Here is a 15147-nt window from a genome sequence, read left to right as displayed (position 1 = left end):
CATACTGGGAAAACAGTGGAAAATAGGTACAGCTGTTAACCCAGTCACCACTGAATTTAAGCACTAACTTCAATGAAACTGCGGAGTGTCCTGAGGGCGTAGGCAAACAATTTACTGAATTGAGCCAGACATAACTGAAAAATCATGTCTGCAGCACGTATAGCTGCTGTATGGTTTCTATTGTTGCCTCTGACAAGCTGAACAGGAACTGCAAAGCAATCATAAAGCATGCAGGGAAGCAATTTCTTTCTCTTATTCAAGTGAAAAATTATTCCGTGCTGTCACAAAAGACTCCCTAACAAGGTGCTTTAAACTCTCTGGCAGTGCATTGCTGCGGGGTGTCAAAGAGTGGATAAGGTATAAATGAAGCTTAAACTCAAAAGTCTGTTTCTGGTAATAGCAGCATTTCGTTCCCTCTCCAATGTGCTTTTGATGTGGAGCTAAGATTAACAGTGTTAAATCGTCCTCTTCACTGTCTCAAACTAACAACACCGGCATAATGAGCAGAGTGTTGACAACGAGAGCATTTCTTTGAGGATATTGTACAGACTTATTATCTATTCTTTTGTGCAGGTTGTTGTATTAGAATTCAACCGCCTCCACGTACTGTATACTTCCATTGACCATTGTGTATTATTTTAAAAAGTCGTTTAATTTGAGGTGACAATAGAGGAGTATCCAACCTCTGAGGAATGTTCCTTTCATCTCTTTCTAATCCTGTGATCATGCTGTTATGGTTGAGTGGCTGTGGAGGCGCAAGGTGCCAAGGAATCCAAGAGCACAGGCCCAGCCGCTCTCTAGAGACTGCTCCGGCATGGCAGAAAGATTTGTATGTCGAATGTGTCGATCCCTCAGAGTTAATGAGGCCTACTGTTTGGGCTTCCATTATCAGCCCGCTGCATCCTGAGCCGGGTCGCGCCGAGCTAAAGTCATGCATCATAAAGTTCTAGACGCCCGTTGATACATTGTGGACAGTAAGCAGAGCTCAGCATTTCTCACCGTCCTGAGAAATAAACTCACTAGACCAGTGTATGTTCTCCTCAACTGTACCTTTACAATACCACCTTTGATGTATTGTTAAAATTACACTTCATATATATTCTTCAAACCCTGACTGACACATACAATGTGGGCATACAAATTTAGCCATCAATAATACCAGAAGAGTTGTTTGACACAATCTGTAATTACTCTTTCATTCTGAATACCAAAACATTTCTTCACTCAATCCGCTATTGACGAATCTGATTCCTTTATGTGACACAGTAAACCACGGGTAAATTAGTACAAAACCAGCTCCCAAATGTCACAATTTGGAGACACCTCAAAGGTCAGCTCAGATCTCTGCTCGTGTTACAATATTGAAAATCAAATCTACTGTAAAGATCCCGCCAGCCCCCAGATCTAGGGAAGGTCAGCCTAGTGTCACCGATTCTGAAAAAGCTTGGCCATGCAGTACGAAAAGAGTCAAGTTCAGGCCTCCAGGGTGTCTGCAAAGGACACACACACCTGTGATGGGAATGCTCCCTGAGCCGGGCGGGGGGGGAGGGGGGGAGCTATATTCTCCGGTTCTGTGGATGATTGGCAGAAAATGTCAGGCATAACACGTCAGCTCCATACAGACACACAGCAGGCAGATGTCAGAGACTGCATGATAAGAGGGAGGGCAGGCTCACAAGGAAAGGAAGGAAGTGGCATCTTCAGAGAGTTATGTCATCCTTCTAAAATCTCTCACAGATTAGGCCTCGACACAGCTAGAAGAACCTCTCTTCTAATGTTTGCCTCCTCTTTTCCTTCTGTTATCATTATTTTCCAAATACAAGGATTAGTCAGGGTCACAGTTTTTTCCACATATTTGTATTGCACAGAAGGATATGCACAGCCTTCTGGGTTGCACACCACTGGGGCCTGAGCCAGGGTCAGATATCTCAGAGGGGAAAGGCAGACTGAACACCACGCACTGCATGTTAATTACAGTCAGTGTGTTTTGTTTGACCTTAAGACAGTGCTTCCTCCTGATTTATTTAAGTCAGGTTTTTGTGAATCTGTAAGTCGAAGCTGGACATATGTTGGTAAGCAATATGTTCTTTAGTTTGCTGTTTTAATTTAATCACACGTGATGTTCATAAGTGAGGTGGAAATGAATGCAAAGAAATGCTGTACTGCTTTTGATTGCTTCGGTCGGCTTTGTGAATCACAACCTTGGTCTTTTTCTTATTTTCAGGGCAGTGCTCCCATGGCCCACCCTGAAGACGAGCTGGAGCGCCTGACCAAAAAGATGTTGTTTGACATGGACAACCCTCCATCTGAGGAATATTTTGGTAAGATAGCTCATCTCGCTCTCACTTGATTAGCAATTAACCTTTTTACATTCTACCAAAAGCACTGATGTATATAATACATACAAAAATGAATGATGGCTGAATTCCATTCAGCTGCTTCGGGTTCAGGGTCATGAGACTGTGTTACTGACATGTTTACTTGGACACTTGAATAGAACTGAGCCATTCATGTTATTAGCAACACCTGTGGTTTTCCTACAATAACTGCTGCATGAAATAGTTAAACCTTTAACTACGACAACGACATCTTACTGTATGTTTATTTGAATAATATCAACAGAAAAGCTGAAGCACATAATGGTACATAAGTTACCCTTATCCTATTTGCTGATGTTATAATTTCAAGATAATGTATGAAGGTAATGAGCAAGGCAGCTAGTTTTACACAGGGCGCATTAGCGTTAGCTAGTATTAGCATGCTAGCATGGATTCTGTTCGCTGCTAGGTACGAGGGGCTTGGTATATGAAGGCTACAAAATGTGGGTAGTATCTAATTACATTACCCTTCTTAAATTTGACTTTTCTTTCATACTCAAGTACATTTTTGGAATAAAAAAAGAACACTACTTTTCTTTTGGCTATGCTCTTATTGCTACTAAGAACAGTTTCTTACTAGTAGTAAAACACATACAGTCATCAAGAGTTTTCTCTAGTTAGTGAGTAGAAATATTAATTACAGTGAAATAAAGGTCTTAATTCCCCTGTAAGCCTATAAGTATATGCTGTATCTTTACAACATTATAGCACTACTATTCACCACCACTTGTTTAGCTAACTAGTCACAGATCTTCAGCAGCAAAATCATGCTAGATATTGCACTAAATTAATAGAGATAGCGTCATTTTTTTCATATCAGCAGAGCATATTGTGGAGATATCAATCTTCTCTTCCTACTTAAGTCAAAAAATCAGTAAAGCAAACACAAATGACTGAAAGATGATTAATCCCACATACAGGACAAAAACAAAATATATACATTATATACTGGACCCATTACAGTATAGACTTGTTTTTTTGAAAGTGAATACATGTATGATGCACTGATGTCACATACACCGCTAGCATCAGCTGACTCACGTTCATGAAGTCTTTATAATCTGACAAGCTCTCACCAGCTCGTAATGCCCTGCTGCTACTATTACTGTCTGTCTTAATTGATTTCTCCTGCATGTGCATGTTGTGTATCACATATCATAGTTGTATGTGTTTGCTCTATATTTCACTGGGAGTGTATTATGTGCTCCCTGGATTGTTTGATGATGCTTGGCTTCATTGAGGAGCAGCGCGTAGTCCACCAAAACAAAATATAACAATTTATGCTATAAATGGCCCTATATCCACTGATGTAAGTGCCTCTGACACATCAACAGTCACTTAACAATATAACATTCATAGGTGAGAGTAGGAAAGTGGCTAAAATTAGCCCATGACTCACTGTTTGATTCATATGTAACACTAATAGGTTTGCAGACACACGCACAAGTATCTTTTCTGATTCATTGCAAAAGCAATTCTGTCAACATTACCTCAGGCAGGCTGATCTCATTAGGAGCACTCCTTTTGTCACTTTTCAGTGTGACATTTTGTGATGCTAAAAGAAAAAGCAAACATGGGTCTCATTTACTGTTGAGATTTCTGTCCAAAATAAAAGTAAACTTCTGGCAGGGTTTATGGTGATAATCACTGGATAAAAATCAATGTGGGATAGTGGGTTAATAGAATAAAACTGGCATATGGTTTCCTAGATTAGCCCACCCAGTGACCCACAAAGTTAGTTTTGTATCACAAGAACAATGTTTTTGGAAAATGGCTTGAGGCTGTCGAGTACAATGCAGGTGTGCATGATACCTGCAAGGCTAACAGAGTATTCTTGGTCCTTGTTATCCATTGATTTTTATAGTGTAGACACAGGAGCATGTCTACCAGTCTGGGAAGCAGTCTTCAAGGTAGAGTCTTGAAACTATATCAGTGTGATCAAAGGATAAGGCATGGCTCGTGCTCAGGGTAATGAAAATGAGATGTAAAGGCTATGGACAGATGAAACATCCTGATTTTGAAAAAAACTCTGTATCTTGTGTGATTGTCCAACATTTTTTTTTTAACAATATTTCTCCCATTTTCCTCTGAAACATTGGATATTTAATTTTATTCTCATTTGGAAAAAAATAAAAATATAACTGCCAGGATTAAACAAAATACCAATTTTAATACTATTTCACAAAATAGGACTCAAAAGACAAGGATTCTGTGCATTTATATTTCATTTCTATCTTTCCGCCCTCTATACCCTTTGCTGCCAGCAAGTGCCATCCCTGTGCTGCTCTCTCTTCTCTAGCCTTTAATCCCCTTTGCCCTGGAATTAGTTCCCATGCCCATTAGATACCTCACTCAATACATTCAATGGGACTCTCGAACAGGCTTTATATCAGCACATAATCACACAGCACACCATGATAGCATGTGTAGGTGTATTATAGCTACAGGGACATGTATTTAACTGGTATTAAGGGATATTCAGCTTCACGTTGGTACGCACTGATGTAAAGACCTTAATTGGTTCACATTAGACGTAGGTCAAATGGATCTACTGGCTTAAGCAAAGTGTAGTCATTTTACAGAGGAGTGGCCCTCAAAGCCTTGTTGGCCTAATTTTTGGGTGAATGTGTATGCGATGCAGACCTGGCATGAACTCTGTGTACTGCTATACCATGCATGCAGTTGTGTTCTACTTTCCAACTATAAGGCTGACTGGCTGAAGGCTGGTAAAACAGGGACATGTCATGTGAGTTTAGAAATGGGTCAAGTGGGTCATATGTGAGCTGAGGTAGCCAGAACAAGTTAGAGAAAGCGCATGCGTCCTCAGTTGACAGCGGCTGGCTGGCTGTTACGGGAGTGACTGAGAGAAAGAAAAAGGATGAGGGCAGGAGTCTATGGCTGAGGTGACTGCAGGGACTCATTAGGAGAGAGTTCAAGCGCAGGCACATGCTTCTCTGCAAATCCACCGAGCCCCTTTTTCTCCCCTGCTGAATAATGTACATATAGTCACCACAGTAATGTTAAAATTTACTTTAGTTCGACATGTTCCTCACTGTATATCCCGGGCTGTGGGAGAAGCAGTCCCAGAGCGTGAGACTTTTGTAATTACAAAGAATCTGATGGCACACGAGCCTCTTCTTTTTTGGCGCGATACAGGGGGAAGAGGGCTAGCAGTTGTTGAAACCCTAAGGCTAGTAATTAACAAGATTAATCAAAGTAGGACTGCGATCTCTAGCGCGCTACTGGACTGAATCATTGTCTTCCTATAGCAAAGTTTTATTGGTGTCACTAATGTCTTTGATGAGCTTCTAATCTGAAACAGCTATAGTGAGTTTTCATTGGTCCAGAGGGGGTTAATTGAATTGAATTAACGTTACACTCTGGCTCTGTGATGTCAGAGGAAACTTTCTATAAGACTCAATGGAGCTCCGTCCGTAGCTTCTAAATTGCACAACCTTATTATGCTCTTTTACAACAACCGCAGTCCACCAATTACACTGGCCAAGTCTTTGAGGACTTTTCTGTGGCAAAATAGGCACATAAAAAAGCACCCGCTCTCAAATGCAAACGCTCCTCAAACTGTAAAAACCTGAAAGTGATGCACTATAAAAGAACGGCTTTTCTTGTGAGAAACCCAGTTTGCAAGCCAGAAATTCTCCCTATGATTGAAGCTTCTTTGAAAAGCAACTGATTAGTCCTGATTTAGAGTTCCAGATTAGATTTGAGTAATCTGAAAGAGCCTTTTCTCCAAATGTCATCATCCGTCATATTTAATCCACTTAGGTTGTGCGTAGGTGTACTGTGTTTGTGGAAATCTAATAAGACACAGCTACTCAGCTTGCAGTACAGATGCCTTGGCATTTGTGCATCAGAAGAACTTACAATATTTTGTCATCACTACATTTCTGTCAACCAAAACCAGGACATAAAGCTGAATAATTGAAAGGATGGGATGCTCTGCATTATTTACAATTAGTGATGATGATACTTATGCAGTGTAGTTCATTCTGCCTTGAAGAATCTTTTCCCTGTTTTTTCTTTAATACCAAAATGACAAGTTGAGAATGCCTTCATGTCATCCCCGACTTTCAGATTTTCACCGTATAGAATTAACAAAGATGTGAAATTTTAATATCCAATCAATATTTATACAGTGATTTTCCAGAGAGACTTTTGAGCAGAGGCATAAATGTTTTTGTAATGTTGTTATCAGACGGTAGAGAGATAGTCATTGGAAATTAGCTGAGTGATTCATATGGGCATACTGTACTCCGCACAGGACTCCGAGCTGTCGGGAAAGCCTTTCCTCTTGGTTTGAGCCAGCCTTTGTTTCGTGATAAGAGCTAGAGAAGAAAAGGCAGGCTTTGCCACTTTTCCTCATAATGTCAGCTGGAAGAGCCCTCATAATTTATAAGACACCTCACATGAAATGTTCATGAGGAATCTTGGAAGAGATACTGTACAAATGGCAGTGTAGCTCCAGTAACAGTACAGGCCAGAGGAGTCAGAACAGATCAGCTAAGGTAATTGGGTCAGAAAAAGTTTAGGTTCACACAGTGCGCTCTTGTGGAGTGTGTCTGTGTTTCTTTATAACACATTGAAACATCACAACTTAATGTATTAATAGGCTTCCAGTTTAGACAGCTTTGTGCATTGTCTAAGATACTCTGGTGGAATTCATTTGCATATTACTGAGGTCGCCCTCAGCAACCTCTTAGGAGTTTGCTTTTAGATGTGCCTCTACATGTCATAACAAGTGGGGTGTGTGTGTGTGTGTCAGGGTAAAACCTTTCTGCTGCCTTGAAAGACGCACCTTCCCCAATCCCTCTTCCCCACCATGCTCCACCTCCACCGTCTCCAAACGCCTTTGGCCAACCATCTCTACTCATACACATAACTGCTTCCATTTAGTCTATGAGGGTTTACATTTAATTGTGGCATGTATACAGAGAAAAAAAAAACTCAACACAACTCAAGTAAAAGCTTTTGTAAACATGCAGGTGCAATATAATAATATCTTTAAATTTATAGATGCTTTCGTACATAAAAAGCAGCCCTGGATTTCAGACTGCCTTCACACACACTGGGGATTCACAGGAAACACGAATTTAATCCAGATTTACTGTTTTTTAATTTTATACCGCTGATATAAATTACTGCAAATTCTAACCCAACATCTCCTACTGCTGCTACTCCACAGTCAAAGCTTTCAACTGGAAAAACAAACAAAAACACATAAAACACATGAAACACATAAAAAAAAAACACTTTTTTTTGTCAGCAAATCATTTTTCATTTGGGAAGGGAGTGATGGAACAAGAAGGAGAAGCTGCTGATGCCACGGCAACCACGTGTGTCAGCAAATCAACCAGGACAAAAACCTTAAGGAGGACAGCTTTAACACTGATGAATTATTTAAGTATAAAATAAATATTTATTTAACAATTCAAGTAGTTTAATAGTAAATACTACTACTAATGATATTAATAAAGCATTTTACAAAATGAAAAAAAAATAAATAAATCATGTATTTAATTCCACTTTTGATGCAAATATTAAAAAAGCAGTAGAATAAGTGGGATTCAGTTTTGTCCTTCACCTACAGTACAGTGAGACTTGTGTTTCCACTTTTTCCCACAGTAATCTCCTCATAGTCCCTTTAGTTTGGAGAGGATTTCCTCCAATCACAGTGTTGCCTCTTTGTTTTGCTGTACTGTACTGCGTGTGTATATGTATGTGGCAGCAAACATTATGAGACAGAAGAGCATAATGCTGCTGGAAGGAGGTCACCGACCACCCAGGGGCAGGGGGGCATCATATGAGGCAGTCTGGTGACATGGCAACTCGTCTTAAGCCCATGCATCACTATACCACCTACAGTGGATTATAGTGTATGACTGCGAAAAGACTAGATTATTCAACACAATACCCACGGATGATCCATCATAGCTGCCTTTTATAAGAAAAATACAGTATGTATGTCAGTATGAGGGTGCAGATTTTACTCCCAAGATGTTTTTTTTCTCATACAAACAGTGTTAAATGCTTTGATTATTAATCTACAAATATGTCAGGTTGAACAAATTCTACGAAAACCTCTACCTGTTGTCTTTGCGTAGCTTCATAGATAGGTCTCTAATTCTGTTCTTTTATGAATGGGGATCACACCAGCTTTTCTGCCGTGTCATCATCTCTCTGTGTTTTCAATACTTAAATATATTTGATACCATTTTGAGCAGGGAGGGCAGTTTCACATAACATGAAGTAGTTTTCCAGCATAGTTTATGGGTTCTCTATCCCGTTCCTTTCTCTCATTATCTTGTCCTGGCTCTGCCGCTGACCGCGCAGTGCTGCTTTCTAGTTTCTCAGCTGATGCAGTGTGCCGGCGTGGGGGCTTCTCTTCCCCGGCGACAGAAGCCCGCTTTTTGGCAGCGGTTCACGTGAGGTGACCAACACCGCCCTTCCCCCCACCCCCTCTCCCCCTCCCTTCCCCACTCCCCTCCCATTCCCTTCCTCCCCCAACAGGCTCGGCGCTTGCTATCCTGCCTCGTTGAGACAGCTCCACTGAGGCTTGCAAGATCAGCTGCCGTGCGAGCCCAGCTGAGGCTTCCGGGCACTCATGTTGCTAGATTTCATTTGTGAGTGAGCGTTTGACCTCGGGAATGAGTAGACATCCGCATGCTCATGCACGCAAACGTAGACATACTTACAAGTACACAGGTGCGCACGGATAAACAGCATATAAACACAAATACGTCGCTAAACACGAGTTCCCCGCATATTCTGCTGCACACACACACTCACCTGTTCCCTGCCTTTACCGTCCCTTTCACCCCGTTTCCGCCAGTCCCGCTCGCTCCCTGGCACCCCTCCATGTCGCTCCTGCCAACCTGCTTCTAAAACATGTAACCCACACTCAGTCCCCCTCGCTCTGCTGCTGCAGGCCCTGACAGGCCGAGCAGTAATGCTCAGTGGCACAGGCTCGCCTATCCTCCATCCTTCTCCATCGCCGCAGCAGTTCTGCAGATTGCTATTTGCTGACATTGGGAATGAGATTAAAGGCAGGGGTTAGGAAAGAGGCATTCAGAGATTGAAATGCAGTGATGACAGCTATTTCTCTTGTCATCCCAAGGCAACTGAAGGCCACAGCATTGTCAGGCGCACAGAGGGCAATGTGAAGCAACAAAGTAGATTAACCTAGAGGGGAAAGAGATGAAACAGCGCACAAATCGTGGCCTCTGGCATTTCAGTAGCTAGCAGTCACACTCCTAATGTGTTCGACAGACTTATTTTTTGCTGTTAACCACTCAGTGACCTATTGTTTATGCCTTTAATTAAGTGTGAAGAAATTATCACAACTTTGTACCTTTATTTGGCCAACCTTTCAAAACTTGTCACAGTAAATTAATGCTGTGTTGGGTTTTAATAAGGAGGTGGAAAAATTGAGCCCACTTATAAATGTGAAGTAGAGCAAGACAATTTGTCACAGCCACATTTCTAGTTTTGTTTTAATTCATTCCTTTTACTCACGTTGTGTTGTTAATATTGAAACACAACATATGCAGTAGTTAAATGTGTTTTGTGTTTTTACTACCATATCTATCGTGTATTTTAATCCAAGCCCAAAACTTTAGTTGAAGTCCCAAAATGGATTTTGTGGTTCTTTTATTAGTTTTGGATACGAGCTACAGTTGCTGGCTTTGCCTTTGGGGTTTGCAAGGGTTGCACCAGCAGAATTGTATTCTTTAGTAACATAGTGTGAAAAGTTTGGTCTCCCACAAAAAAGTTCCTTGCGATCCTTCTTTACATGCACGATCTTTGATTTCTGACGATGTAAGATCAAATTGAGCTGCAAGTGTGCTCCCTCTCTGCCTTTCATGCTGCTTCAATATCACGGCGTGAAAAAACAAAGAAGGCAAAGACTGAGGGAAATCTGAAGCGTTCTGCCACTCAACATCCCCCATTCCCAAACAACAGCGTCTCACTGCCACTACAAATACATTAGAAATCAATTATTTATGGAACAGAGTCAGGGCCTCTTTAATCTTTTCCTTTTATCCAATTAAATTGTCTAACCATTCTAAGCCTCTATAGCTCACAGGGAATGTGCTTCTTTTAAAAAAAAAAAAAGAAAAGAAGAAAAGATTTTCTCTTCAGTCCTTCTTTTGACTTTCGATGTAACAGAGAAGAGACACTTCTGAGGGTTGAAGAATGAAAGGAAAGAAAGTGAGTAAAGTGTAAATGAACTCCCCCTCCCTCCCCGTCACCATTGCATTGGTTATACAGGAACTATTTGAAGTTTTGATATTAAGACTCTGGTTCCATTCCCTGCGCAAAGGGACGCTGGGGAGCGGTGAGGCCTTTCATGATTCCTTTATGCCCAGCTGAAATAGTTCGAAAGTATTTGGGATCATCTCCACAGGGGTAAATACGATGTTGCTTCAATTGCTGTCCTGTATTATTCAAGAAGTCAATTGAAGTAGTGTCTCAAAATTGAAAATGCTTACTTCCGACGCAGACGTGTGAAATTATTGATGTGAAGCATTGTAAAACACTCTGCATTTCTCTCTGTTATCATACAGTAAGAGTGTTAGAAAAAAAGTTACAGGCTCTCTGAAGAAGGGCTAGCTTTACATTTTTATACTTTGCGGAATCATTTTGATATCCATACCATAACATTCAATGGTTCCACTTTCTCAAATATAAGAATGTGTGACTTTTCTGTGTTTTATATGGTTGTAAGTTGAATATCTTTAGGGTTTGGACTGCTGATTGGACAAAAAAGTAATATAAGGACATCGCCTTGGGCCCATTGAAATTATAATGGCCATTTCTTACTTATATTTCTTATATTTTATAGACTAAACAATTCATCAATAAATTCAAAAAGTGGACAGATGAATTGGTTGATCAACAGAAAGTAAACTGAATAGTTTGGGTCTCTTGTCTTTTCTTCTGGCTGCTGCTCAGACAAAACAAGTAATATGATGATGTCACCCTGGGCTCTGGGAAATGTGATGGGTATTTTCCTCTCTTTTCTTCTTGATAATATGGTTTATATTACCATTTCAGACCTGCCAACCTGCACGCATTTTGCGTAGCAGGCACGCATTTTGACATCAAAGTACACTGGTGCGAGTTTTTAGTTTAAGGTCAGTAAAAGAGGCCAGTTGTCTTTTTTTTTTTTTTTTTAACACATAAGTAGTAGATAAATACAGCTGAGCCAGTGGAGACATTAATCTGGCGTGATTGTTTCTTCTCTTACCAATAAGCTCTCTACCAATAAAAAAAGACAAATGATGGTTTACCTTGTACAGTAGCTTTTAATATCAGTCATGCCACACTGTGTGGAACTAGGAGTTGCTGCAGGAAGCCTCCTAAATCAGTAAAGCCCATGTATTTCTGTTTCACCTGTCATTCTCTCAGATATGTCTGCTTGCTCGTGAGATTATTCTGACTGGAAAGTCCAAATTTTTCCGAACGTAATGAGCTTCAGCACTCACAGGTTTGATTTACATTTGACTGACAAAACAGGTGTGTTTTCAACTGCTTAACTGCTGACACAGGTGTTTCATTATATTAACTTTACCAGTATGGAGTGTAGGCTGTACAACAGCCAGCAGTATATTTAGGGAAGGCTTAGCCTTCTACCTGCCACGCCTGGTTACACGTACACACAAGAAGCAACCTGGCCAGCTTTTCACTGAGGACACTTTGAAGTGAGGAGAGGAAGAAAGGAAAAGTCACCATGAGATACTGAAGGGAGAGAGCTGAGCTGTGTGTGTGTGTGTGTGTGTGTGTGTGTGTGTATGTGTGTGTGTGTGTGTGTGTGTGTGTGTGTGTGTGTGTGTGTGTGTGTGTTGGCACTGTGTAGTCTATAACTACTCTAGGAAAATTTCAAGGAATGGAAACACCCCCCCATTGCAAATTAAGTCCACAATATGTAATATATGTAATTATGTACAATAATTCATCGTGCAAACAGCAGTGACTCACATCTGACGCATCTAGGTCACTGAAGTGGTACTCTAAAAATTCATCCAGTGTTGGCAGGTCTGCCATTTCATAATCCATTACTTTGTTTTTTAGCATGAATCCTAAAATGTGGCCAAAGTTGTGTCACTTGTCACTCACATATTACATTAATGAATTACTGTAATTTACTGTAAATCTTCTGTGTCCCCATTGGAGCTCTTCATCTCCTCCAAAAAAAAAGGCTTATTGTGATGTGAGAGAACAATGGGAGCTGGGATCAAACAAGTTTTGTTTTTTTTTATATTACCTTTCAAACAATGGAGACGGCTGACATGAAACACAACATACTGTACAATGATGTGTCAGTTTAACAATGTAGCCTCAGTGCTTTAAGACTCGTATTATTAATCAGTCCTATATGTGATATTAAGGTAATATTTAGAAACAGAAAAAACATACAGTAGTTTAAAGGTCTACCGCAAACAGCCACAGATCTGCAGCTTTTTGTTCAGACGATCATGTGAAATCATGTGTGGGCTGCGGATGTGTGCACACAGCATGCCGTGATGCATGGTGTATGCATACAGTATATGATACATGTGTCTGTGTTTGTATTCGTCTACATGTGTGGCATGTCTGGTGCAGAGATTTTTTTTTTCATCGTGTATGTGCATGTGTGTGTGTGTGTGTGTGTGTGTGTGTTGTGGTAATACTGTGTACACTGTATGCACAGTCGCTCACAAATAGCTCCTGAGGGCCCTCACGATCACAGACTGCCAAAAGGAAAAGGATTTCCGAGAGGTTTCCTTCTCGCTATTTAAAGTGGGAGCCCTGTGGGACATGTTTGGCATTCTTATCCACTCACTGAAGATGGCCTGTGATCTGAAGCCACTAACAGGCTCGGCATGCTCCGTCTCTGTCTCTCGCTCACTCTCTCTCCCTTTCTCTTTCCCTCTGGCTCTCTGAAGTGATTACCCTGCTTGTGATTCCACTGACACCCACATGTCCCCCCGAGACGTGCCTTCACTAGTTTGTTTAATCTGCCTCCCTGTACAGTAGGTAACGCAGCCATAATTGAGGTGTGGATAGAGCTGTGGGAACAGATAAAACCGATAGCAGGTTTTATGAAAACTTGTCTGCGGTATAAGTCGCCGTGGATGACAGCAGTCGGTAAATTAATGTACAAAAAACTATTGCTGTGATAAGAATTTTTAAAGATAAATGTCAGTCCTTTGTTTCTTAATGTGTCCCCAGTCGGTGAATGTTGAATCCTGTAATAACAGAGTCACAAATATCAGCGTTTCAATAAAGATTCAGAAATGTTGCTGGAAAAGTTGTGGATCCAGTCACTTTTTTAGCAACTTTCCTCAGTTTCCACTGAGGCCCGCGATAAGATAATGAGTTATCTGAGATTAGAGTACCATTAGCAAGCCTTGCAGTCAAGCAGATATTTGATCTCAACAACATATGACTTCCAAAAGTTGTGCTGATACCTGAGACAGATTCTGCTTTACACTCTGTTTGAATTTTTTGATATGAAAACAGCAAGTGGAACTGTGAAAATGCAAGGATCAGATACTATATCTCCCCCGGTTAGTGTCTCGCCTCTGTCTGTAACACGCTTGAACTGCTCTGTTCAGAACATACAGAGTGTCAATCATCACCCAAATCAGCCTTTAGATGAAGCAAAAAATGAAAAAGAACAAAAATGATCCATAGAACTGAACTTGAATTAATTAAATATACTGTATCATGCTTCCTCTGAAAGATTGCATCTGTCCTCAGATGTGTAAAAAATAAAACATTCTCAGATATCTTTTTAAACCCTATTATTGTAAGATACCAGTAATTAAATTGACAGTGTTATTAATTGGGTTGAAGATAACTTGCATTGAGTCGAGGACATCTTAAACTCAATTAAAGATATCTCCAACTCAATTAAAGATATCCAAATGCCATGTCCCGCAATATGCAATCAGGCTCTTTCTGGCGCAAGAATATCAGTTCACTTGTGCCCCTTTTACAAAGACTTAGTTGTACTTCTAAAGTTTTCTTTTTATCATTTAAAGCCTGACTTTTTGAAATAGATGTCGTCCATGTCACACTTTGGTGATGTGTATGGCTTCTTTAATGTGGCATAATTATAGTATTTAATCCTTCCTTATCCAGTGTTTGAAATAGAAAAGAAGATTAGGCACTTCTGACATCAGGAAATGAATCATTTAAAGGGAGAGTTCAAAATTTTTGGCACAAGGTAGAATGAGTTGATGGACATCAGCTCAGTCTATTGATCCTTTGGTCTAGTGACACACCAGTGTATCAAGACAGAAACAAACAGCAGTAAACGGAGCCGGGTAGCAAAAACATTTTAAACCACAATACACTATTAAAAATACGTTTTCACCATCTGCAAAAGAACATAATCTCTTTGGTGTATTTTTCTGATGCTTGATTCTGAACAAATAATCAACTAAAAGTGAATCAACAATGATTCTGATAACGCTGTGTAACACATTTTTACTTGTTTTTTGTTGTTGTTTTTCTGACCTTATGTGAATAAAAATGTGCAAATGTGCCTGTTTTCCCAATGGAAAGAGGTAAATTACAAAATGTCATTGTCAAGGTCACCAAAGCAAAGTTTGAGGGGAATAATAGCCATTTTTTAAATACTTTTTAGGCATAAGCAATTAGGAAATAACACTACCCAGGAACAAAAATTGTGTTTCATAGTGTAATCAGTTAAAAGTCATTCATCAAGCCAAAACGTCAAACATAAACAGCTGCTTTTCTCTTC

General features: G+C 40.3%; 1 protein-coding gene across 1 annotated transcript in view; it reads left to right on the top strand.

Annotated features, from left to right (window-relative positions):
* The window catches only part of LOC122989134 (LIM domain containing preferred translocation partner in lipoma), a 136264-nt gene that overhangs the window by 100186 nt on the left and 20931 nt on the right, over window positions 1-15147 (top strand). Inside the window, exon 7 of the mRNA XM_044361816.1 lies at window positions 2225-2321. Coding sequence (XP_044217751.1) covers window positions 2225-2321 — 97 coding nt within the window. The remainder of the gene's footprint in view (window positions 1-2224; window positions 2322-15147) is intronic.

The sequence above is a fragment of the Thunnus albacares genome, chromosome 9 (assembly GCF_914725855.1).
Source record: "Thunnus albacares chromosome 9, fThuAlb1.1, whole genome shotgun sequence".
Taxonomy (NCBI): domain Eukaryota; kingdom Metazoa; phylum Chordata; class Actinopteri; order Scombriformes; family Scombridae; genus Thunnus; species Thunnus albacares.
The sequence above is the reverse complement of the archived record's forward strand: the minus strand, read 5'-3'. Positions and strand labels throughout refer to the sequence as shown.